This window comes from Callospermophilus lateralis, chromosome 1 (genome assembly GCF_048772815.1).
Source record: "Callospermophilus lateralis isolate mCalLat2 chromosome 1, mCalLat2.hap1, whole genome shotgun sequence".
NCBI classification, from domain to species: Eukaryota; Metazoa; Chordata; class Mammalia; order Rodentia; family Sciuridae; genus Callospermophilus; species Callospermophilus lateralis.
The window spans coordinates 122,308,117-122,332,387 of record NC_135305.1 but is presented as its reverse complement, the minus strand read 5'-3'; the positions used below and the strand labels follow the sequence as shown (position 1 = coordinate 122,332,387).

The following is a 24,271-nucleotide window of genomic DNA, read 5'->3' as shown; positions in this document are numbered from 1 at the left end:
GTTTTTTTTGTTTTGTTTTGTTTTGTTTTTTGTGGTACCGGGGATTGAACCCAGGGGCACTTAACCACTAAACCACATCCACAGCCCTTTTTTGTATTTTTTTAGAGACAGAGTCTCACTGAGTAACTTAGGGCCTCCCTAAGTTGCTGAGGCTGGTTTTGAACCCACGAATCCTCCTGCCTCAGCCTCCCATGCCACTGGAATTATAAGCATGAACCACAGCACCCAGTGAACCAGATGGATTCTTAGTCAAGTTCTAACAGACCTTAAAGAACTAATACAATCTTCTTCAAATTATTCCATAAAATAGAAAAGGAGGGAACACTGACACATGCATTCTATAAATGTGTCATGCATTCACTTTGATACCAAAACCAAAGACATATCAAGGAAAGAAAACTTCAGTCCAATATCCTTGATGAGCATAGATGCATAAAAATCTCTTAATAAAAATTTGGCAAAACACATACAAAAACACATTTAAAAGATGTGTATCATGATCCAAGTGGGTTTTATCCCATGGGTGCAAGGAAAATGACATATGGAAATCAATACATGTAACTCAGCATATAAATAGAGTTAAGAATGAGAATCACATGATTATCTCCATATAGTAAAAGCATTTGACAAAGTCTAGGACCCATTTGTATTTAAAATATTAGAGAAACTTGGGTTAGAAAAAACTCATCTCAACATTGTAAAGGCTATATATGACAAACCCAAGGAGTTTCTTCATTCGGTATGATACTGAATGAAGAAAAACTGAAAGCATTTCCTCTAAAAACAGGAACTAGATAAGGATATCCACTCTCACCACTCCTATTCAAGATAGTCCTCAAAACTCTAGACAGAGCAATCAGGCAAGAAAAGAAAATTAAAGGGAAATAAATAGAAAAAACAACAGGGTAAACTATTTCTGATTGCTGACAACATGATCCAATATTTAGAAGACCATAAAACTCCACCAGAAGATTTCTAGAGCTGATAAACAAATTTGGAAAAGTAGCAAGATACAAGATCAGCATAGAAAATCATATTCTAACTCCAACAATGAATGTGCTGAAAAAGAAATTAGGAAAACTATCCTATTCACAATAACCTAAAAAAAGTTTTAGTAATCAACATAACAAAAGAGGTGAAGGAACTCTACAATGAAAACCATAGAATACCAAAGGAAGAAATTAAATACCTTACAAACTAGAAAGACTGCCCATGTTCTTAGCTAAGCAGAATTAAAAATTGTCAAAATGGTCATACAACCAAAAGTGCTATACAAAGAGATCCAATGGAACCCCATCAAAATACCAATGACATTCTTCACAGAACCAGCAATAGCAGATCTGAAATTAATTTTGCAAAATAAGAGACTCATAATAGTCATAGAAATCCTGAGTAAAAGGAGTGATACCAAACCTTGAATTATGCTACAGAGCTAAAGTACGAAAACAGCATGGTACTGTCACGAAAACAGAACTGAAGACCAATGGACTAGAATAGAAGACACAAAGGCAAACACACATAAATATAGTTATCTGATACTTGGCAAAAGTGCCAAAAACATATTTGGAGAAAAAATAACCTTTGAAACAAATGGTACTGGGAAAATTAAAAATCCACATGAAGAAGAATGAAATTGGACCCCTAGCTCTCATCCTGCATAAAAGTCAACTCAAAGTGGATCATAGACCTAGGAGTTAGATCAAAAACTTTGTAATTTCTAGAAGAAAATGTAGGACCAACACTTCAGCATGTCAGCACAGGAACCAATTTCCTTAAGAAGACTCCTAAAGTGCAAGAAATAAAATCAAAATAAGTGTTATGGCATAAAATTAAAAGCATCTGCACAGCAAAGAAAATAAGTGAGAGCACGAAGAGAGAAGTGATGGAATGGAAGAACCGTGCCACCTGCTCCTCAGATGGGGCATTATAATATCCAGAATATATGAGTAACCCAAAAAACTTAAAACCAGAAAAACAAATAACTCAATTAATAAATGTCAAAATAACTAGACAGACATTTCTCAAAATAAGAAATACAAATGACCAACAAATATATTTTAAAAATCTTCAACATTTCTAGCAATTAAGGAAATGCAAACCAAAACTACATGGAGATTTTATCTCCTTCCTGACAGAATGGCAAATATCAAGAATACAAATAATAATAAGTGTTGGTAAGGATGTGTGGGAAAAGGGACACTTGTACATTTTTGGTGGTACTGCAAATTAGAGTAACCACTGTGGAAAAGATTATGGAGATTCCTCAAAAAAATAGGAATGAAACTACCATATGACCCAGTTATCCCACTCTTTGGTTTATATTCAAAAGATTTAGAATCAGTATACTACAGTGATGCAGCCACTTCAATGGTTGTAGCAGCATAATTCACAGTGGCCAAGTTATGAAACAAAGCTAGATTCCCTTCAACACATGAATAGAACAAAAAAATGTAGTCTATATATACACAATGGAGTATTATTCAGTCATAAAGAAGAATGATATTATGGCATTTGCAGGTAAATGAATGGAACTGGAGACTACAATGCTAAGTGAAATAAGGCAGTCCCCAAAAGTCAAATGTCAAATGTTTTCTCTGATATATAGAAGCTAATACAACATAAGGGGGAAAATAGAGAAAAGTGAGGGACAAATTCCTTCAAAATAAAGGAAATATCAGGTGAAGGAGATTGAGGAAGGAAAGAATGACAGGATAAGAAAAGTTAGTGGAATGAATATGACTGAACTTTCAACATGAATATACCTCAATGAATCTCAAAATCAAATATATCCACAAGACCCTAATTTAAAAAAAAACTATAAGTAAATTGTAGAAATATCAGTGGAGTGGAAGTCAGGGGAAGGGGAGAGTGGAGATGGGGAGGGGAAGCATTGGGGACTGAAATAGAGCAAATTATATTCCATGCTATTGTGATTATTTTAAAATGTACCCTGATTATATATAACTAAAAAGAATCATAAAAATAAGTGGGGAGACTCAATTGAAAAAGCTCCTTCATAGAAAAGGATATAATAGAGTGAAGAGGCAATCTACAGAATAGGATAAAATCTTTGCCAGCTACTCTTCTGGACAGATTAATATCCATAATACATAAGGAACTAAAATAACTCAACAATAACAAAAACACAAAACAATAAATGAGCAAATGAACTAAACAAACATTTCTCAAAAGAAGTACAAATTGCCAACAATTACATGAAAAATGTTCAACATCTCTAACTTCCCAGAGAAATGCAAATCAATAGTACACTGAGATTCTATTTCATTCCAGTCACACTGACAATCATCAAAAATACAAATAATAAATGCTGGTGATGATATGAAGCTACAGGGGAAAATGAATCCTTATGCACTGTTGGTAAGGATGTAAATTAGGACAAATTGCTACGGAAATCAGTTTGGAGGTGTCTCGAAAAGCTAAAAATAAAATTGCTATATGATCCAGTTATTCTAGACTCATCATTTATCCAAAAGAAATGAAGTCAGCATACTATAGAGATACATGCATCACCATGTTTATCCCAGCACAATTCACATTAGCCAAGTTATGGAATCAGCTTGAGTATCCTTCAACAGGTGAATGTACAAAGAAAATGTGATATATACACACACACACAAACACACACACACACACACAATGGAGTTTTACTCTGCCATAAAGAACAAAATTATGTAATTTGCATAAATGGAACTAGAGATCGTGTTGTGTTAAATAAGTCAATCTCAGAATGACAAGAATCAAATTTTTTTCTCTCATACGTGAAAGCTAGAGGGGAAAGAAAGGGAATAAAGGGGCATCTTGGAATAGAAGAAAGACCATTAGGGTAAATAAAGGGGATCAGGGGGAGAGAGGTAAAGCATATGATGGAGATATTGAGGAGTGAAATTGATCAAATTATGTTTCTATGCCCAAATTTGCCACAATGAACCCTGCCTTTCAATATAATTAATATGTAGCAATTAAAATCTGTTAAAAATGGTATATCAGGGATAAAATAAGCATTATGCAAGAAAAGAAACAAATTCAATTTTAATTTTTTTGTTCTTTCTCTTTTTTAATTAAAAAAGCAGGATTCTGTGGCCTATCAATTACATAGTAATTCCACAGACATTTTTAAACCTAAATATGACACGCCCAGCCCAATCCATTTGTCTCAGAGTTAAATACTGGAACCCACACAATACAAAATAGGCTGTGAGATTTTGTGAAAAGTCACCTGATGTCAAAATTGGGAAAGTGGAGCTCTGACCAAACTCTACTACTATCAGGCTGTGTGGATGTAGGTGAATTACACAACATTTCTAGAAGTGAGATTGTTCATATGTTTTAAAAAGACTATTTGGAAATATATATATTTCCACTAAAGACAAGGTCAAACTTTTTAGTTCATCTACTATTGTCATATTTATGTTCATTTCCTCTGTGGGGGAACATTACAACTACATTACAAATGTTTATAAATGCAGATGCATAAGGAAGATTGACCCTCCCAGTTATACAGTAAGAAGGAGAAATTGTCCTGGACTATTCACATATGGGAAAAGGTTGGCTTATTTATGCAGATGTATGACCTAATTCATTGGTGATTTACCTACAGTCCAATGGACATAGAATGTCAAAGTCTGCAGGGCAAGAAAACTCTTGAAATAAGGAGTTGTTCATCAAAGTTCTCAAGCTTTCAGAAGCAAGATGAATAAATTCAAAGTATTGAAGATACAACAAGCTGACCATATTTAAAAATACTCTGGTGTACTGGAAGTTGCTGAATAGCTCTTCATTGTTATCACTACAAATGCACAATAGATGACTCTCGACTGGTGCAGTAATTAACTTGACTGTGGTAATCATTTTAATATAAGTATGTGTATTACATATATATCAAATTCTGACTGGAAAAAAGAATTTAGACCTAATCAACACAAAGGAATAATAAAAGCAAAAAAAATCTGGTCTATAATTATCTAATTAGATAAATTTCCAACTGCTTTCCATTTTGCAACACAACAAACTTCGATGTGAAAATCAATAAAATTATCCTTTGCCTAGCCAATATTTTAGTGGCTCAGCAAGAGGTCAGGCAAAATAACCATGGATAAAGACCGCTGCAGCTAGCAGGAGGATGGCATTAATGTTCAGTACAGTCCTCCACAAGGGCTTCTCTGATGTGTCTGTCAATTTCCTCTTTAAGGCTTCTTCCTCCTCTTTGGTCAGTTTGGGCCCTTCCTTCTGCAAACCACAGAATAAGTCATATGTCTTCCTGAGACATCCACGAGATTGCTCAGGATGATCTGAAACAACAAAAAAAAGATGAAGAAATCATCACAAAACATGGAAAACAGAAATCCTTGTCAATGCTCTACATATGACCATAAAAAATCATAACAACATATAAATGTTGGAAGAAATCATAGAGAAAGTAGCTACATTTGGTTATGTGAAAACAAAAAATTTGCATGGTAAAAGCCCAATAAACAAAGTAAAAACATTGGGGAAAGCATTGGCATGTTGTTTTAGAAAGGTACGAATATCCATAGTATAAAATGAGTTTCTAAAAATCGGAAAAGTCCATCAACTTCCTCATGTAAACATTCTAAAGAGATGAAGAAACAGTTCAAAAAATAAAAATAAAAAATGGCTATTAAACTCACTCAAAAAAGAGAAATTTAAATGAAAACTTGCTGAAATGCCACTTCCCATCTATCAAAGGCAAAATTTTAAAGTTACATGTTAAGTCTATGTAGAAACAGCAATTGTCTTATGTAAAATACCAATGAATAAGTATCACACAACTGCATAAATAAGTCTACTTTCTCCCTCTGTGCACATGATCCAGGACAATTTTTCCTTCTTACTATTTCATTGTGAGGGGAAAGCTTCCTTATAATTTATTTTTTATATTTTTAAATCATGCAAGAAAAATACTGTTTAAGTCCAAAGAAGTAGAAATTGGAGAATATAACAAAATAACATTGGCTTTTTGACCTCATAATTCTCTTAAAACCTATCCCAACAATATATTGGCAAATTTACAAAAATACTTATTTACAAAGCTATTTTGCAGCATTGGAAAATCTAAAAATCATAATGAAAGTAAGACTATAATTCCTATACTTAGAAATAAGTGATAATGAAAAGTATACAAAATAAATTCATTAGATGCAACAAAAGTATCTTTGAGAGAAATTTATACATCTTCCAATATTTTTACATTAGAAAATAAGATAGCCTAAAAATTAATGAAATAATACTCAATTGAAGTCAGCAAGTATAGTTAACAGAGTAAACTCAAATGATATAGATGGAAAAGTACACAAATGAGATCAGAATATAATGAAATATGAAAGAAGAAGAATAGAAATATATATAAAATTCGTTCTTTGATTAAAGTAAAATAGGCTAGTCTTTAGTAGGATTTATCATGAAAAAAATCACAGAAATTATATTAGGATTTAAAAGGAAATATAAGTACAGAGGCAGAAGAAATTAAAACAACAATATATAGAATAACTTTATGCCAATATATTTAAGATGTATACTAAACAGACACAATCTTAAAAGTATGTAACTTTCCAGAATAGATTAATGAAGAAATGAAAATTCTATAGCCATTATATAAAGTTAATAAGTAGTTCAGAAGCTTCTCTCTTTTTCTCCATTTGTCTCTGTTCATGTGTCTCTCTCTCTCTCTCTCTCTCTCTCTCTCTCTCTCTCTCTCTCTCTCACACACACACACACACACACACATACACACACAGAAATCCCTAATTTTATTTCTGGCAGAATATTAAAATTTCAATGTGGATATCACTCCAATTTTATTGAAATATTTTCATAAAATTAAAAAATGCTACTTTTTATTTATTCTGAGAACACTGATCTTAACACTAAAACCAAGTACAATACAGGAAAATTACAGGTCAGTCTTATCACAGGAGTACTGATATAAACAGCCAAAAGAAATAGAAGACATTGGTCCTTTCTTAAATTGAAAGAAACTAAATCAAAACTAAAGAATTAGTGTAGAGTTCAAGACAATATATCTTGACATGATAAATCTTGTCAGTAGTTTTAAAAAAGCATGAGGTAATCAAAGCCATAGTGAACTTAGATTTTAGGAATATTTTTTTTTCTTTTGTACAGGAGGTAGAAATATTCTAGGGGGACATGATGCATGTGGGGAAAGGGAGGTAACTTGCCTACTTGGGTTGAAGAAAACAGTGAGAGGTAAGGTTGGGGAGCAGGTAGGTTTAGATACTTAAGCAAAATCAATCAAAATGAATTTGTTGAAAACAACATGTAACTAAAAACAGAAAAGTTTGTAATTATCATTTTAGCAAATGCCATGCATTATTATGGATGGACAGATAGATGGACAGGCAGATGAATGAACAGATTACATATGTAACAACTAGTTGTATTGTTTGCTGAAAAGATGAAATTGTAAAGTTTCAGTTTGCCACAAATTGAATAGTTTTTTCAGAAGCTGAATTTCATGGCATTTAAAAAAAAAAAAAAATCTCACCCTAAACCAAGCCATGCACACAGAGTTCCTACATAGAAACCAAGCGTAAGCCAGACATTACCTTCCTCCTCAGTGTCAGATTCTTCATGCCTTATTTCTTCTGCATCTAAATCAATTCGTTCCTCTGTACTGTTCCGAAGAGCCCAGCACAGGCGATACAACTGACCAGAGATGCCCAAGTTAGTTAGTGATGGAAAAATGTTCCCAATAATCCATTTGTACCCTTATTTAGTGTATGGTTTAAAAAATCAAACTTAACAAGAGAGTATGTCATAAAATAAAGAAAAAGGGCCTCCTGCCAAGTTCACTCACTAAAACATTTTTACTTATAATTATTCTAGCAGATTTTCAAAACTCCAAAAAATATTCTTAGAGGTACAACTGCTGAATTTGTGATTCCAAAAAAATAAAAGTTTTAGCTAACATATACCATGCCCCTTGTTCATTCATTATCCTATCATCCAACTGCTAGTAGCATATCATAGTTTATAATTTTAAAAATATTTTCTGATATTGTATTTCTGATCCATTAGATTTAGATAGCATCTATGTGTTGTTCTTAAATTCTAATTGCAATTAATATCCTTGTTAGCCTTTGGTAACTCATCTTCAAACTTCTGTCAACTATACCAGTACTCTAAACTGTTTTGTAGAATTTTAATTTAATTTATTTCTGTAATATAAGTAAGATACCTACACTTATTCTGTATGTTGATTAAGAAATTGAAAATAAATAACATATGTGCTATCATTTTTTATTGGTCACAGATCCAAGTTAGTGATTAGATACAAAGAATAAACACCAACCTTGTGTCATGCTAAGGAAATTGTTCCAATTATCAATAGGTTTTTTTAATTTAAAGTCATAAATAATGCATCATTTAATATAATTCACAACTTTCTTGTACCAATTTACAAAATTTTTGTAATTGGCTTTCTTACCTATTATTGACATAGAAATATATGCTTTCACCTTATCACAATGATTTCTCAACATAGCCTTATAAGCTCTTATTCATAGCATTTCTTTTATTAGATTAAATCCACTTTCTTTGTAAAGCTCTTTTCCTTGGACTCCTTGAATTCTTCTTCTTAGTTGCATCAATTTTATTCTAGATTTCTCCAAAACTGGAATATCTCACTACTGCTCTAACAGGTTAGGTACATAACAACACATTTCATGGCTGTCTATGAAAACATTTAATGCCCAATATTCAGTGTAAATATTGGTGATGAATTCAGGTGACATTTCTTTGGTAAACTAATTTCACCTACTCTGTCTCAAGTTTACCTATCCACATAGCATCTACTGGTCACTTCTCAAGGAAATATAAAATATATATTATTTAAGATTAATGTTGATTAATTGATGATGCAAAATAAAAATATACATGTAGTAATAAATTCAATCAACATTAGTATTTAAATTATTCATATTTTTAAGTGATTAATATTTTCTGTGTCCCTATGGTGCCCCGCTTCCAGAGATAATTGCTAAAAACTTCAGATGTGAGCATGTCAAGATTTTTTCTATGCATAGATGAAGACATTTATTCCTATGTGTTTTTTATTACAACTATGATATTAGACAGTAGTATAATACTCTGTATATGTTTTTCCCATTTAGCCATAATACAGACATTTTTTTAAATCCCTGTTCATTTTATTAAGTTCCTGAGTCCGGCACTTTTTAAAATATATTTTAGTTGTAGATGGACACAATACCTTTATTTTATTTATTTTTTATGTGGTGCTGAAGGTCAAACCCAGTGCCTCACATGTGCTTGGCAAATGTTCTACCACTGAGTTACAACCACAGCCCCTTACAAACATTTTTAAAAGCAAATAACAATATGTAAATCAATGGTTGTGCAACTGAAGTGATTCTGCAATCTGTATATGGGGTAAAAATGGGAGCTCATATCCCACTTGAATCAAAGTGTGAAATATGTTATATCAAGAACTATGTAATGTTTTGAACAACCTACAATAAAAATTAATTAAAAAATAAATAAAAAATAAAAGCAAATAACAAAGCTCCCTCATCTTGTATCGATTCCTTTAGTGGTGGAAATTTGGATTGTCTTCACTTTTTCTATTAGAAAACATTTGCAGAGAAAATCCTTTTATAAATATCTTCCTACCTTTATAAATTTTTCTACATAAGCTACTAAAAATGAAATTCTTAACTCATAAGGTTAGAAATCTAAAAATTGACAAATGTTGCCCAATTGCAAATTATAAAATGCATACCCTCAGCAATTCTGGACTGCAGGCATTCTTTCACATCCCATCAACATTGTACAATATTCATATTAGGTACTTTCATCTATTTGAAAGGCAAAAGATGAATGCCATTTTATTTTTCCTTTTCTTGCCCCCTGCTACCATGTGCTTTTTTTTTTCATCTCTGTTGTCAGTGTTTGTTTATATTGTATATGAGGTTCAACTTGCCCCCAAACTGGCCCCTCTCAGATGACAGTTCTGCTGTTACATGTCACAGTCTCTTAGGCAACAGATCCCTGACTCTTAAGCAACACTAAGTATTTCTCCCTGGTATGTTTTAACAATGGTGTAGATTTACCTACCAATAGCATTCTGCAGTTTAGGGATTCTCTAGCCCATTTCCTAATCTCTTAATTCTTAATCACTGGTGCTTTTTACATACTAAGGCAGAAAATTGTTGATTAGTTGAATGACAGATGACAATACTCTCTTTTTTTCTACTTTATGTGGTGCAATGATTTCATCGACCTGAGACTTGTGTACCAGTTGTCACTTAAGAAGGCAGAGAACTCTTATTTTACAATGAGAAAATTGCCATTACACAATACTCACATGTACATCAGGAATGGGTTTCGTTAGGAAGGAAATCCCCAGGATGGCCAGTAGAGATGAGCAGAAGAGAATGATGGAAAAATACATATAGTGCACTCCACAGATGATCTTGGGACAGTCACTGGCAACCAAGCAGGTCCCTGTTCCATAGGCAAACTCTGCGATCATACGAATAAGGCCTATCACAAGTCCAATTATTAGACCCCAGAATGCTCCCTGCAAAGGAAATAACGATAAATCAATGTTTAGAAAAGATGACGAATCAATCAAGTAAATCATGATTATCATTCAGTCTACTTTCTCAACTAATGACAAATAAAGGGCTAATCATGAGCACAAGTTTATGAAAACAGTTTTATGAAAGTTGCAATGTATTTTGCTATCTCAGCCAAAGAAACAATAATTCTCACTCTGGCAGGAAAATTTTTTCCCAGTTTTTGCTTACTTGTTCGTTGACTCTTTTACAAAAGATGGCAAGCAGGAAGACAGCTGCAATTGGAGGCCCAAGGTAGCTGGAAATTGATGATAGGTAATGGAACAGCTGTCCTTTTTGAGATACTTGTACTAATGGAACCCATGCAATGCTGATGACAAGTAATATGATGACAAATATCCTGGTAGGAGAAAAAAATGTTTGGGATTTTAAGCAAAAGTATCATAAGCACCTCCATTTCACTTTAATTCTCCTTTTTAATATTTTTTAATTGTCAGTGGACCTTTTTTTTAATGTGGTGCTGAGAATCAAACCCAGTACTTCACACATGCTAGGCAAGTGCTGTGCCACTGAGCCACAACCCCAGCCTCTCACTTTAGTTCTTTAATCCATTCTTCTGGCCTTCCATTAATTTTTCTAACAAAATTTATGTTCTAGACTCGACATGAATCCATGCCATGCTTAACACTTGTGATTAGTAAAATGTCAATAAATTGCTTATTTATAACTCATCATGATATGTTTATCTATGGGACTAAGCATCCATTCATAAGACAGTTCAAATGTCAGCAATTGACTAATAATTCCTTCATGCAATGTATATATCAGTTAGTAATTATAATGTACCAATTAAAAAACAATAAATAAATAGAAGGAAGACCAATAAAGGAAGGGGATCAGGGTGAGGAAGGAGGGAAGAGAAAGGGGAAATACTGGGGATTAAAATGGAGCAAATTATGTTATATGCATCATGAATGTGTCAAAATGAACCACACTGTTATGCATAACTATAATGACCTAATAAAATGAAATAAACTATGGGAAGTCAACATTATGCATAACACACAGTATGGTCAATAAACTACACCCAATAACTTTATTGTTATTAATTAGAAAGTCATGTGCCTCTCCTGCTCTTAGCTTTAATTCCTTTCTATCACATGAAAAGTGAAATCCAGTTTCCTTATGACTTCAATATCCCTGCAGATATCACCTCTGGCAACTTCCTAAGCTTGTTTCTTATCATCTTGTGCAAGTCTCACTCTTTGTTATTAACCTAAACACCATTAATTCTGTCTTAATTTTCTTCATAGTACATCTTGCTACCAAATGGAGCATACATTTGTTGTATTTTCTTCACAAAGACCTAAGTCCCATGAAGCAGGAATTTTTAAAGTAGTGGTATGGGGGTTTTTTTCATATTTGTTTTCTGGGAGAATGTAGGCATTAAAGAGAGAGGAAAACCAAAACTCATTAATATTTATATTCCATGATTTTATAATTGTCAAAGTGAATTCTAATGTTGCATATAATTAAAAAGAACTAATAAAATTTTTAAAACTAGGTAAGATATCATTAGATTTAAAAGAAGTGTTGTGCTCAATATTGTATACCTATTAATGAGCCTACAGCATCCCAGGACTCCTGAATTCCAGTTCCACACATTCTCTCCCATGAGAACATCAAGGTCTGACTGTTCCTTCTCTTTTACTGTATTTGTACAGAGTAAGATATGAGCAAAGTGAGGTCTTCAGGTTTTTCCTCCAAGTGTTAAATTTCCTAAAGCTGTTACTTTGTTAACAACAAAGCACAATCTTTTTTTTTTTAGAAAATTTTTTAATATTTATTTATTTATTAGTTTTCAGCGGACACAACATCTTTGTTTGTATGTGGTGCTGAGGATCGAACCTGGGCCGCATGCATGCCAGGCGTGCGCGCTACCACTTGAGCCACATCCCCAGTCCCACAAAGCACAATCTTTTAAGCAGATGATGAGTTTTTTAAACACCAACTTCACAGAAAATTTGTTAGTGCCCTTCCAAGATTGGTTTTCATAGGCACTGAACTTCTGGACTATGCTGAGTGTCCCTACCCTGAAGCCACTGAGGTATGGGTCTCCAGGTTGCTCTATTCATTGAATAAGCCAGGGGTAAGGAAGAGATTCTAGGTTAAGAGAACAGTAGGACTCCAGTTCCCCTTCCACTTAATTGAAAGGCTTCAAAGTAAACTTCAAGTGTTAAGCCACAAGTACATAATGACACATTTTCACTATATAAAACACACACAAGTACATTACCAAAAAACATTGAAAGCATAGAAGGAGATATGTTATCACTGTAACCTGTTATGGTTTAGATATGTATGCCCCAAAAGCTCATATGTGAGGCAATGCAAGAAGGTTTAGAAGTGAAATGCCTGGGATTTGAAAGCCTTAATCCAATCAGTGAATTAATCCCCTAATGGGGATTAATTGGGTGATAACTGTAGGCAGGTAGGGTGTGGATGGAGGAGGTGGGTCCCTAGAGGGTGTGTATTTGGGGTATATATTTTGTCTTAGTTGAGCAGAGTACTCTCCCTGGCGTTCTCTCTCTCTCTCTCTCTCTCTCTCTCTCTCTCTCTCTCTCTCTCTCTCTCTCTCTCCCCCTCTGCCCTAATTCCTGGTAATGTCCTGAGCTGCTGTCCTCCACCACACTCTTCCACCATGATGTTCTGCCTCACCTAGAACTCCAAGGAATGGACCAGGTCTTCTACAGAGACCTCTGAAACTGTGAGTCACAAAAAAACTTTTCTTCTTCTAATCATTCTTGTCAGGTCTTTTGGTCATAGCAGTGAAAAAGCTGACTAAAACAACCACATTTAGAATTATTGTGCCTGTCAATTTGATTATTTTTGCAAGTGTCATAATTATTTTTCTTTCAAGATCTTTTCCTGCATTCTTGTTAATCATAACTACTAAATTTTAAAAGGCCAAGAGTGAAAGATATGCAAACATATAGCAATCTACCATAAAGAATTATGTGTCCATGAGTACCAAGAGATGTTGACAAAAATCCTCAATCCAGATGTCCGTGAAAAATAAATTCAACTATATTATGATAATGGAATATCATATACCAAGAGACTGAATGAACTACAGTTACAAATAACAGCATGGCTGAATGTCACAACAGCCAAGATATCTACTGGGCTATTCTATTGATAATAGTGCAAAACTGGAAAAAACTAAACTACAGCATTGGAGGTTACAGTGATTATCTTTGGAAAGATGGGGCCCAACAGGAAGTTTGGGTGCTGATAATGGAAACTTCCTGTTGGGAATTTTAAAAACATTTTATAAAATGCTATGACTGTATAGAATCCACTTGTGAATTGTGAAGGGGGAAAAGAAGATTATACTATCTAGTATTTCTCAACCTCACTGTGTGCAAGGCCCTCAGACTGCTTTGGGTCCCCTGGGTTGACAAAAGTATCCAAACAGCCTTTTGTATTTAGTCACTTTACTGAGTCTGTCCCTTCTAACATGACCCAGTCATTAATCAATGCAGTTGAGTGGATAACTTACCCTATTAATTCTGTGACATACATGGAAACTTCTAGAGAGAACACATAAAACTATCAGAGTTGATGGTAACTACACCCCATTACAACATTGATGGGGTTTTTTGAAGATGTGATTGAGGAAGTGCTTAGGGGAAGAAGAAATAAGAGACAAATACACTTGAAAGTCTAAAAAAACAACTATTTGATTTTAAATTCTGGCCTCAATTTTTATGTCTAGAAAGAGCAAATTGAATTAAATGCCCTCTACTTTCTTCACTTTAGAACTGTTTGATTACTTTCATTGAAGCCAAAGGCTAAGAGTTGCAGTTCACTTCCACATCTGCCTTTCCCTAGAGAAATTCTAAATAGAAACCAGGTTCCCTTACCGTCCAACTATCAGGAGCTCTTTCTCTGATGCCTGCTTTCGAATATTGGTATAGATGTCAATGGAGAAGAGAGTGCTGGCACTATTGAAGATGGATGTCAAGGAGCTCATGAGAGAGGCCAACATGACGGACAGCATCAGACCTCTCAGTCCTAAGGCCAAGAGAAAGTGCAAACATCATTTAGCAATTGGGTGTCATGGTCTACAAGGTTCTTGCTAAAAACAGAGAGCCATATAAAGATAAAAATGTCACCTGGAACATTGATTAACTACTGTAGTTTCTTTTTACTTATTTATATATAATAGCAGAATGCATTACAATTCTTATTACACATATAGAGCACAATTTTTCATATCTCTGGTTGTATAAAAACTATATTCACACCAATTTGTGTCTTCATACAGATACTTTGGATAATAATGACCATTACATTCCACCATCATTTCTAACCCCATGCCCCCTCCCTGCCCTTCCAACCCCTCTGCCCTATCTAGAGTTCGTCTATTCAGCCCATGCTCCCTCTCCCTATCCCACTATGTATCAGCCTCCTCATATCAGAGAAAACATTTAGCATTTGTTTTTTTGGGATTGGCTAACATTTTAATAATAATCCAGTACATAATTTTAGTACTAATTATAAGCATATTTATAAGCTGAAAACTAATTTTGGGAAAGAGTGAAGAATCCAGTATCATCTTTCTTTGGAAAAGAAGGTCTTGGTTTCCTGAAGAGTTTGAGAACCAGAGAAGTAGAGGCCCAGTAGATAGCACTGCTGAAAAGCCCTTTGGTGGGAAAAGTTGAGGGTTTTGAAACATAATGGAAGGTCCATACTTCTCACTTCAGTTCCTTCTGCCCCTTAGTAATGGACCTAAATCTGCTAGGACAGAGTAGAAGATGGTCTTGATCCTGAAAGAGCAAGGGTTCTAACAGAACCTGCATCTGGTTCACTCTTTATCTCCAGGCTCATCATATGGTTGGCAGCATGTGAAAGGGGCTCATGAAATATCTGAATAGAATTGAATTAATGGAAGTAAGAATACTAAGGTTTATTCTACAACCCTTCCTGATGACCTATCCATAGAACAGACATCTGAAGCTGTGTACGCAAGGACATTCACTTACCAGCAGGCATCAGTTCCAGCACCAGCATTGGGTAGGCATAGTTAGTGCAGCCAACTTCAACACCACAGTGCTTCACACATTCAGAAGGTACAACACAGGCAACTATATCTGCAGAGATGTGTGGAGGTTAGTGCAGTGAGCAGGCAAAACCCACAAACAATGAACAAAGAGATAATGTATAAGACCATTAATAGGAGGAAATATATTTTCCTCAAAATTGGAGAGTCTGCTTTGAACTTCATACAATGGATCCTGTCCTTCTTTGCCCAGAACACAGCATCCAAGTATCTCATCTCCAAAACTCCCTTGCACTGACCATGGGGCAGGGCTCTACTTTGGGAGATAATGTGGCCAGATCATTAATGCAAACAGAAAGAGCTGATCCCATCTTCCAGAAAATGGCAAGAGAACCAGTTCTCCCAGGAGAATGATGCTCCAGAAGTATGAAAACACCCAGGAAGCTAGGCCCAGTGTCCAGTCACATTTTTCTCAGTGTCATTTGCCTACATCTAGGAAGATGTCACTGTGATGGTTAATTGGGTGACTATCCCATGAGGTATGAAGTCTCACTTCTGTGGCAGGTGATGAAATTTTGCTTAAGCAATATTAGGACAAGAGATATGAAAAAGTGTTGCAAGTCCACCCAGAATAATAATACACTAGCACAGCATCTTCTTTTCATTTTGTTCTTTTCTAATACTTTTCCACAGAGAAACCAATATCTTTCATGGGGGGGGGATCATCTTTGAGATAATATTTTGCAGCATTCTTTCTACAATAACATAATAACCTCAACAGTTTCCACATTTTTGAGATAATCTTTTCCCCTAGTGTAGAATTTTCCATAAATGAGGTAAACAATAATTATTTGGCTATATTCTGCTAGGTGAGTATTGATACATTTTTTTACTGTTATAAATAGTAAGAATTTCACAATAAGAAGTGATGTTTACCACTTGATGGTCATCTTGAGATTTCAGTGAAGTAAATTAATATTTATTTGAAAAAATACAGAGTGGATTTAGTGTTAGCTAACAGATTGCTCCTAATAAAAAATGAAACCCCAATTAGCCAGGAAAAGATCAGCTATGTTTTCTTTGCTTTTCACAGTAAAGAAAACAAATGCTGACTTTTTAGGGATATTATCTACATTAATAGCTATCCTCTCCTGAATCCAAAATGAATGGTCCCCCCAAAAATCTGATTCTGACATCAAAAACTGATTCAATTCTACAGTTATCTCAGAGACCAAGAAGTATGAATTTATCTCAAGACCTTTTCAGTCAGAGATGTGATTAAACTCCATGACTACAGATCACTCAAGTCATCTTTGCCCAATTCTACCTCAACCTTCAGTGTTCTTCTGTCATATTCTCTAGATTTCCTTAAATTCAAGCCACTCATGAAAATAGTACTCACTGTCTCAAATGTATATTAAGAGACAGACAGGCATCAATAAAAACATTAATAAAACAATGTCAAATTGCCAAATTTTCCTGCTTTTCATCCCCTTCACAAATCTTGAATTCTTCTTTTACTTCCATCCAGAATTAGGGTTTTTTTGGTGGGTGGGGGGGACAGGGGCATTGGTCATGGGTTTATACTAAAATTTTAAAATATTTCTTAGGATTCATAATAAAAAGAGGATATATGGATTCATGGCTTGCCTGTATATAGGATACGACTGATCATTCCTGGCATCACCATGAAGAATATGGGCAGAATCTTCAAATAGCCACACATGATGCAGGCAGCCTTCACGTGAGACATGTTCTTGCCACACAGGCAGCGTTGTACCATAATCTGCCAGGAAAAATACAACATATTAGTAAAATAACCAGGTAATGATTTCCAAGGAGGTTAGTGACTTTGTTCAGGGTTTAATGTTGCAATAAGAAATTACATCATGGTTAGTGGAAAATAATGGGCATTAGAATAAGGTCAAGATTTGAATTACTACTCATTTTGCACATATGTGATCCCTGTGAGTCTGAGGTTTCTCATTCATAAAATAGGGTTCTCTCTTGCAGGGCATTCTGAATAATTACTATGATGCATAGAAATAACTTTGTTACATAGAAATCAATACACATTAAACTACAATTAAAGTATTTTTAAAGCTCCAAGATTGCAGATCAACAACCATAATGTGCTCCATTAGTTGCAAAGAAGTTACATTGATGCTACCACAAGTTGTGTACATTGCGTCTTTAATATTGTAGGCATTATCAGCAGCTCCCTACTTTAATTATGTAATGGCACCCTTGGGAAATAGACATTTGCCATAGAAACACCATAGTCAGACAATCATCAGAACTGAGCACTGAAATTTTCAGATTTCTTCAAAATATTCTGAGAATCTCATCTAGTTGCAAATCAAATATGATAGCACTGGGGAAAATTATGCATGTGGTTTTGTAATTTCTACTTAATTTGTGCAGTCTCTTAACTGAGAATTTTCCAGCAAAGGAGTGTTTATACCTATAATGTCAAGACTTCTCAATATTTTTTAAAGGACCATCAAAATAGGGATGTCCTTTAGATAATCAATTTATTAGTGTTAACACTGGTATCATTTAATGATTGGTAAGAATATGGCATTTTTTAGACAGGTCTAGAAAACAAACAGTTGACAAATAATAAGTGAGGACAGAAACCCTGTGAGCAGATAAGCAGGATCAGGTATCAGATCTAAACAAATGTGAGGCTGCTTGCAAAGCATAAGTCAAGGAGTCAGAAATGAAATAAATATAATAAAGAAGGTTCTACAAATTCATAAAGAAATTTTGCATTATTTGACAGATATTTTGAGAAAATCAGTTTATTACTTGGGTAGTACAGACATTTTAACTGTATAATTCGTCCAACTCATGAACATGGGATATTTTTATTTATTTGTGTCCTCTATTTATTTAATCAGTATTTTAGAGTTTCAATTATAGAAATTTTTCACTTCCATGGGTAATTTATTCCTAGGTATATTAATTTTTTATCTACTATAAATGGGATATTTTCTTTAATTCTTTTTCAGAAAATTTACTGATAGCTTATAGAAGTACAACTGATTTTTGTATGTTGATTTTGTATCCTTCAAGTTTACTGAATTATTATATATAGTTCTAATAGTTTTTATTGTGGCCTTTAATGTGATATTAGACATATATATCAGAATATATCTCAATATGCAAATGTAGTCACCCACAACAGAGACAATTTTATTTACTCCTTTCTAATTTTCTAATCTGGGTATTCTTTATCTCTTTCTCTTGCCTAATTGCTCTGGATAGGACTTCCAGAAGTATGCTGGATAGAAGTGGTGAAAGTGGGCATACTTGTCTTGTTCAATATTTTAGAGGAAAAACTTTCACCTTTATCCTGCTCTATAAAATGTAAACTGTGGGTTTGTAACCTTTAACCTATGACCTTTATTATGTTGAGGTACATTTCTTCTATACCTAATTTGTTGAGAGCTTTTAACACAAAAAATGTGCTAAATTTATCAAATGACTTTTCTGAATCTATTGAAATACTTATGAGTTTTTTGGTCCTTGATTCTGTTAATCTGATATTTCACATTTATCATTTTGCATACATTGAACCATCCTTGAATCTATGGGATGAATTCTACATGATTATAGTGAATAAACTCGTTAATGCACCATAAAACTCAGTTAGCTAGTTTGTTGAGGGTTTTTCCAACTATGTTCATTAGTTTACTCTTTGTTATTTTCTCATATAATTTTGATGTCAGGGTAAATCTGACTTCATGGAATGAGTTTTGAAGAATTTCCTCCTTCTAAACTTTTTGGAATAATTTGAGAAGAATGTTCTTTGAACATTTGTTGAGAGTTTGGCAGTGAAGAATCAGGCCTTGAACTTTGATGAAAGACTTTTTATTACTGATTCATCTTATTACTCATTATTGTTCTGTTTAGATTTTCTATTGCTTCATGGTTGCATGTATATAGGAATTTATCCATTTCTCCTGGCCTTTAAATTTCTTCCTCAAACTTGGGAAGTTTTCTGCCATTATTTCTTTTTCCTTTTTTTTTTTTTTTTTTTTTTTTTTTTTTGGTGGGGATACCATACCAGGGATTGAACTCAGAGCACTCAACCACTGAGCCACACACCTAGTCCTATTTTGTATTTTATTTAGAGACAGAATCTCACTGAGTTGCTTAGTACCTCGCTTTTGCTGAGTCTGGCTTTGAACTTTGAACTCTTGCTTCAGCTCTGCCATTATTTCTTTACATTTGTTTCTATCCCTTTCTCGCTTCTCCCCTTCTGCTTTTCTCTCCTTCTGCCCTTCTGCCCTTCTGACCTTCTCCCCTTCTCCTCTCTTTAACTTTTTTTAATCTTTTTTTCCTTTTCTTTTCATTTAATAATTTCCAATGAGCTATCTTCAAGTCCATTCATCTGCCTTCTGCTAACTCTAGTTTGCCATTGAATCTCTCATATTTTGGCATTAACTTCTATAATTTTATTGTCATTATAGTCTTCTATTAGATATACCTATGGCAAACTCGTGCAGGGTGTCTACTTTTTAAAAATGTTTTTATAGTTATATGTAATGTAATTTTTGGATTTTTTTCAATTCTGTTTTTGTATTATTCTTTGGCTTAGTGATTTCTGTTTGGTAATTAAAAATTCTTTATTTTTATTTGAATTAACATGTTTTAACTCTACATATTAGTGGAGTTCAGTGTGATATTTCAGTGTTTGATGATAAAATCCAACCTCTCTTTATCCACCTGTCTCAACCTTCCCAATTTCTAATAATCACTAGTTTACATCAAGGTTGACTTTTTAAAATTTCCATATATGAGAGAAAACATACAATACTTTTTGTTTTTAAGTGTCTGGCTTATTTAAGTTAATTTAATATCTTCCAGTTCTATCTATTTAGTTTAGTGCTCTTATATATTTCTCTCTCTGTTAAGTTCTCTGTTTATGTATTGCTCTTCTTACCTGAGTGAGCTTTAAAACTGTTCTTTCAAATTCGGTCAGGTAAATTGCATATCTCCATTGCATTAGATTTAGCTCCTTGAGATTAATCTTAGTCTTTTGTTTGGAATATATTTTGTAGTTTCTTTATCTTCCTTGGCTCTCTATCTAATTTTGTGAATTAGATAAAGAAACCACCTCTCCAGATCTTGGTAGACTATTCTTGTACAGGAACTGTTTCTCTGCAATCATCCTGGCAAACGATTTCATGTAACTCTTTGTGCTTATCCTACCTGCTGTCTTTATTCTTAGTGACTCACAAGAAATTACAGAGTGTCAAGTCTTGCTATTTCCTTAAAGAAGGTAAGATAGAATCCAGTCTTTTGGGGCACAGCTCAAGAGATTGGGATGTTAGATGTTTGACCCGTTTCCTTCTTTTCTTAAAGAAAAGCTGAGGGCCAGAGTTCGTCTCCCACTCATTCTTCCTGACACCAAGGAAAATATGTGAGGCAGATGCCTGTATTCTTGATCAGCCTTCAAACCTGAGAAGGTAATTGCTTAAAGTTTGCAAGTTTATTTTATCTTTATCATAAGAATTGAACCCAAGGTCCTGTGTATACTAATCAAATGACCTGCCACTTAGCTATGCCTTCAGCCTATTCATGAGCTTAAAAGTCTTGTTTTTATTCACTGTAGTGAAAGAGACTCAGGAGTGCAAATCTCCACCAACTCTGAGTCTAGTGAATTTGGAGCTGTTTCTGTGGGCAAATATTGTAAAGGTTACTCTTCTCAATGTACCTAGAAACTACTTTGAGGAAGAATCTGAACATCTGGATTTACTGCTGTAGGGAAGAAGTGGCAAAGAGTGCTCACTCTCTCTTGTTTAAGCTAGAATGTTTCATTATCTCCTTGAAGGGGGAATCATCTGGTTTGAAGTTATCACTGAACAAATCCTGGAAAGAAGGTGCAATCTCAGAATGGTCCCCTAGCCTCCCTTTAATGAGAATTTTCAGATGTTTGTCTTAAGATAAAGTCAGAGGAGAAGATAGGTATAACCCCTCCATTCTTGCTGGTAAAGATTTCCAACCCTTTTCCCATGAGAGACTGTAGGACTGGAATTGTCACTGAGGCAAACTGGGGAAGAAAGCAGAGAGTGTTTTTATTCTTGTTTAGGCTAGAAATGGTTCATTCTCTATTGATACATAGAATAGATTCCCAGATACTAGCTTGGTAAAGGCCAGAAACATAGGGAGCTATTGGGAAAACACACAGTCAACTCATTCCAGGGGAAAGATGGAATCTGGGCTGATCCCTAGGGCTACAGCAGCTAGAAGAACTCACATGGTTCAAAACATTCTTCTTTCTTTGTGATTGAAAGTCATGGTGCAATACACTGTGCTTGCTATTCTTCAGGCAGGATGACTCTAAAGCCCTCTAGTAGTGACTTTAAAGTTCAGCACCATATATGTGGTGTAAGCCCTTTCCACCCCTTGGGAAGATGCTGGGAATTGACTAAGACTCTGTTCACAGTGGGGTTAGTTGGAATTTTTTCTCTGTTTTGATGTATGTATTTTCTCAGTCATCTATCATATAGTATTTTTTTGTCAGGGCAGGTGGGATTCTGAATTTGTTTTCAAAAGAAGGGAACTTTCTGTAGATGTTTACTCTGTGTTTCTGGGAGGGGGAATAGTCAGGAGCTTCCCACTCTGACATATTACTGATTTCACTCCTCCATTTGGAGGTATAAAGAGAAGATTTCAGCAATTCACAGAGATCTTGGTATTTAATGAGTAATAATTTCCAAGAAAAATTAAAACAGTGTAAAAAATCAAAATATACCACATCTGATTGTAGTTATTAATTACTCTCATATAATCAGAAAATTAGAGGCATTGCATACTGATCTGTCCAAAATTATGATATAGACATACTGGGAGGATAGGAAAACAAGAAATATGATACAAGGAATTGAGAGTAGAAAATTAAACCCTCATCTCTCATCATGGGAAGCCAACAGAAAAATATTAAAACTGGAAAACCTAGAGGGAGCAATATAACAATCATTTGAATAATGTGGGATCAAGTTACTGAGAAAATTTTGACTAATTGGATTTCAGTAAGGTATGAGCTCCAAGGCAATGTCTATGCTGACAGATCACAGTCACACACTGAATATAACAATTAAGAATAGAAATAAACACAAAAAAATCCTTAATTGAAAGAGCTAAAATTCTTTTCCTCTGAGGAGAAAGAAACACGGTATAGAGAAGAGAATCAGGTATATATTTTTATGAAAAGCCTTAGGACAGTGTTTGATACTTTAAAAGATATATGTGTAGGTAAAACTAGAAACTAGATGCTTTTTTACAACATAGAAAACAACAATACATACACACATGCTCACCTGATCTGTGCACCAGTACCACACAGCTAAGATATTCATTCCAAACATCAGTCCTGGCCATGGAATATCCCCAGTGATAGCATCTCGGAAAATGTGAAATGCATCCGCCTGGGGAGTGTAGCACTGGGGGCTGATTGTCAGGTTATCCCCCTCGATCACAGATGGGATGGCATTCATGTACTTCTCTGTAAAGCTGTCGTAGCCTCCAACTTCAGCAAATGCTGAAAAGGCATCAGATAAAATAAAACTGTATGAAATTTCAAGACACCTGATGATTATGATTGCTCCTTTATAGTGGAAGTACTAGAGCACCTCCCTACAGCTTGGTAAAATCCTCAGGGGCTTCCCAACATCATGTCTTTCTAGTTTCTCCACTGGCCTCCACCATGACTGAAGACTGGTTTTCACATAATACAGAAAACAAATAATTCTCTTTTTTTTCTCCTAGTGCTCTTTAAAGTTTTAATTTTGCATCTAGACTTGTGATAACAATAAAACTTTTAGCTCACAGACAGACACTGATGTCTCACCACCACCCAGAGCAGAATCAAACAAGATGATAAGCTAAGAGATTCAGCCTAATGAAATTAGCCATCAGAAACTCCAACTCTTCTGAAAGGAACAGAAAGAAATGCCTCTCTTATTCACTCAAAATCTGGCTATTCTGACCTTATGTGCAATCTGATTTTCTGATGCAATATTTTATTCTGTTTATGTTACAATAAAAAAGTTGGAGATATGAGCAGAAATTGGAGGCAGCAGGTTAGATGTGATGAGGAAGAATGGTCAGACTAAGACCACTGGAGGCTGGAAAGCCTAGTTAAGAGTAAACAAGAATTATAGTTAATCTTAGAAAGATGAATCTCGACCTCTAGGGCCACTTTTACAAGTTTAAATGATGCAAAATATACCCAAGTATTATATAATTGTAGAATTGTGGTTGGCATTAATTGTTCACTAATTAGTTGAGCATTTACTATGTGACAAACATCATGCTATTGTGCAAAATGAATTTTTAAGGCAGCCTAGTGTAAGACACAGGCAATACAAAGAAATTGTTAAGAAGAAATATGAGCCAGGGCTCAGAGACACATGCCTGTAATCCCAGCGGCTTGGGAGGCTGACAGGAGGATGTTGAGTTCAAAGCCAACCTAACATTTTTTTACTATGTGTATGAATAAGAATTCTTATTCTTTTACTATGTGCAGAGATAAATAAATATAATAAAAACCCAAAATGATCAAGCTTAAATTAGATTCATGAATATAATTAGTTTTCAC

The 24,271-nt window shown here is 34.5% G+C and overlaps 1 protein-coding gene across 2 annotated transcripts in view; it reads right to left on the bottom strand.

Moving 5' to 3' along the window:
- Positions 1–5,094: 5,094 nt before the first annotated feature.
- Positions 5,095–24,271, bottom strand: part of LOC143406803 (solute carrier family 5 member 4) — a 46,053-nt gene continuing 26,876 nt past the window's right edge. Inside the window, exons 8-15 of one of the 2 annotated variants that reach the window (XM_076865678.1) lie at positions 22,992–23,212; positions 17,311–17,446; positions 15,644–15,751; positions 14,522–14,672; positions 10,827–10,995; positions 10,382–10,597; positions 7,605–7,704; positions 5,095–5,309 (exon numbers count right to left, since the gene is read on the bottom strand). In XM_076865678.1, coding sequence (XP_076721793.1) covers positions 5,095–5,309; positions 7,605–7,704; positions 10,382–10,597; positions 10,827–10,995; positions 14,522–14,672; positions 15,644–15,751; positions 17,311–17,446; positions 22,992–23,212 — 1,316 coding nt within the window. Of the gene's footprint in view, positions 5,310–7,583; positions 7,705–10,381; positions 10,598–10,826; positions 10,996–14,521; positions 14,673–15,643; positions 15,752–17,310; positions 17,447–22,991; positions 23,213–24,271 lie in introns of both variants that reach the window. The other variant, XM_076865668.1, reaches the window with a different exon arrangement.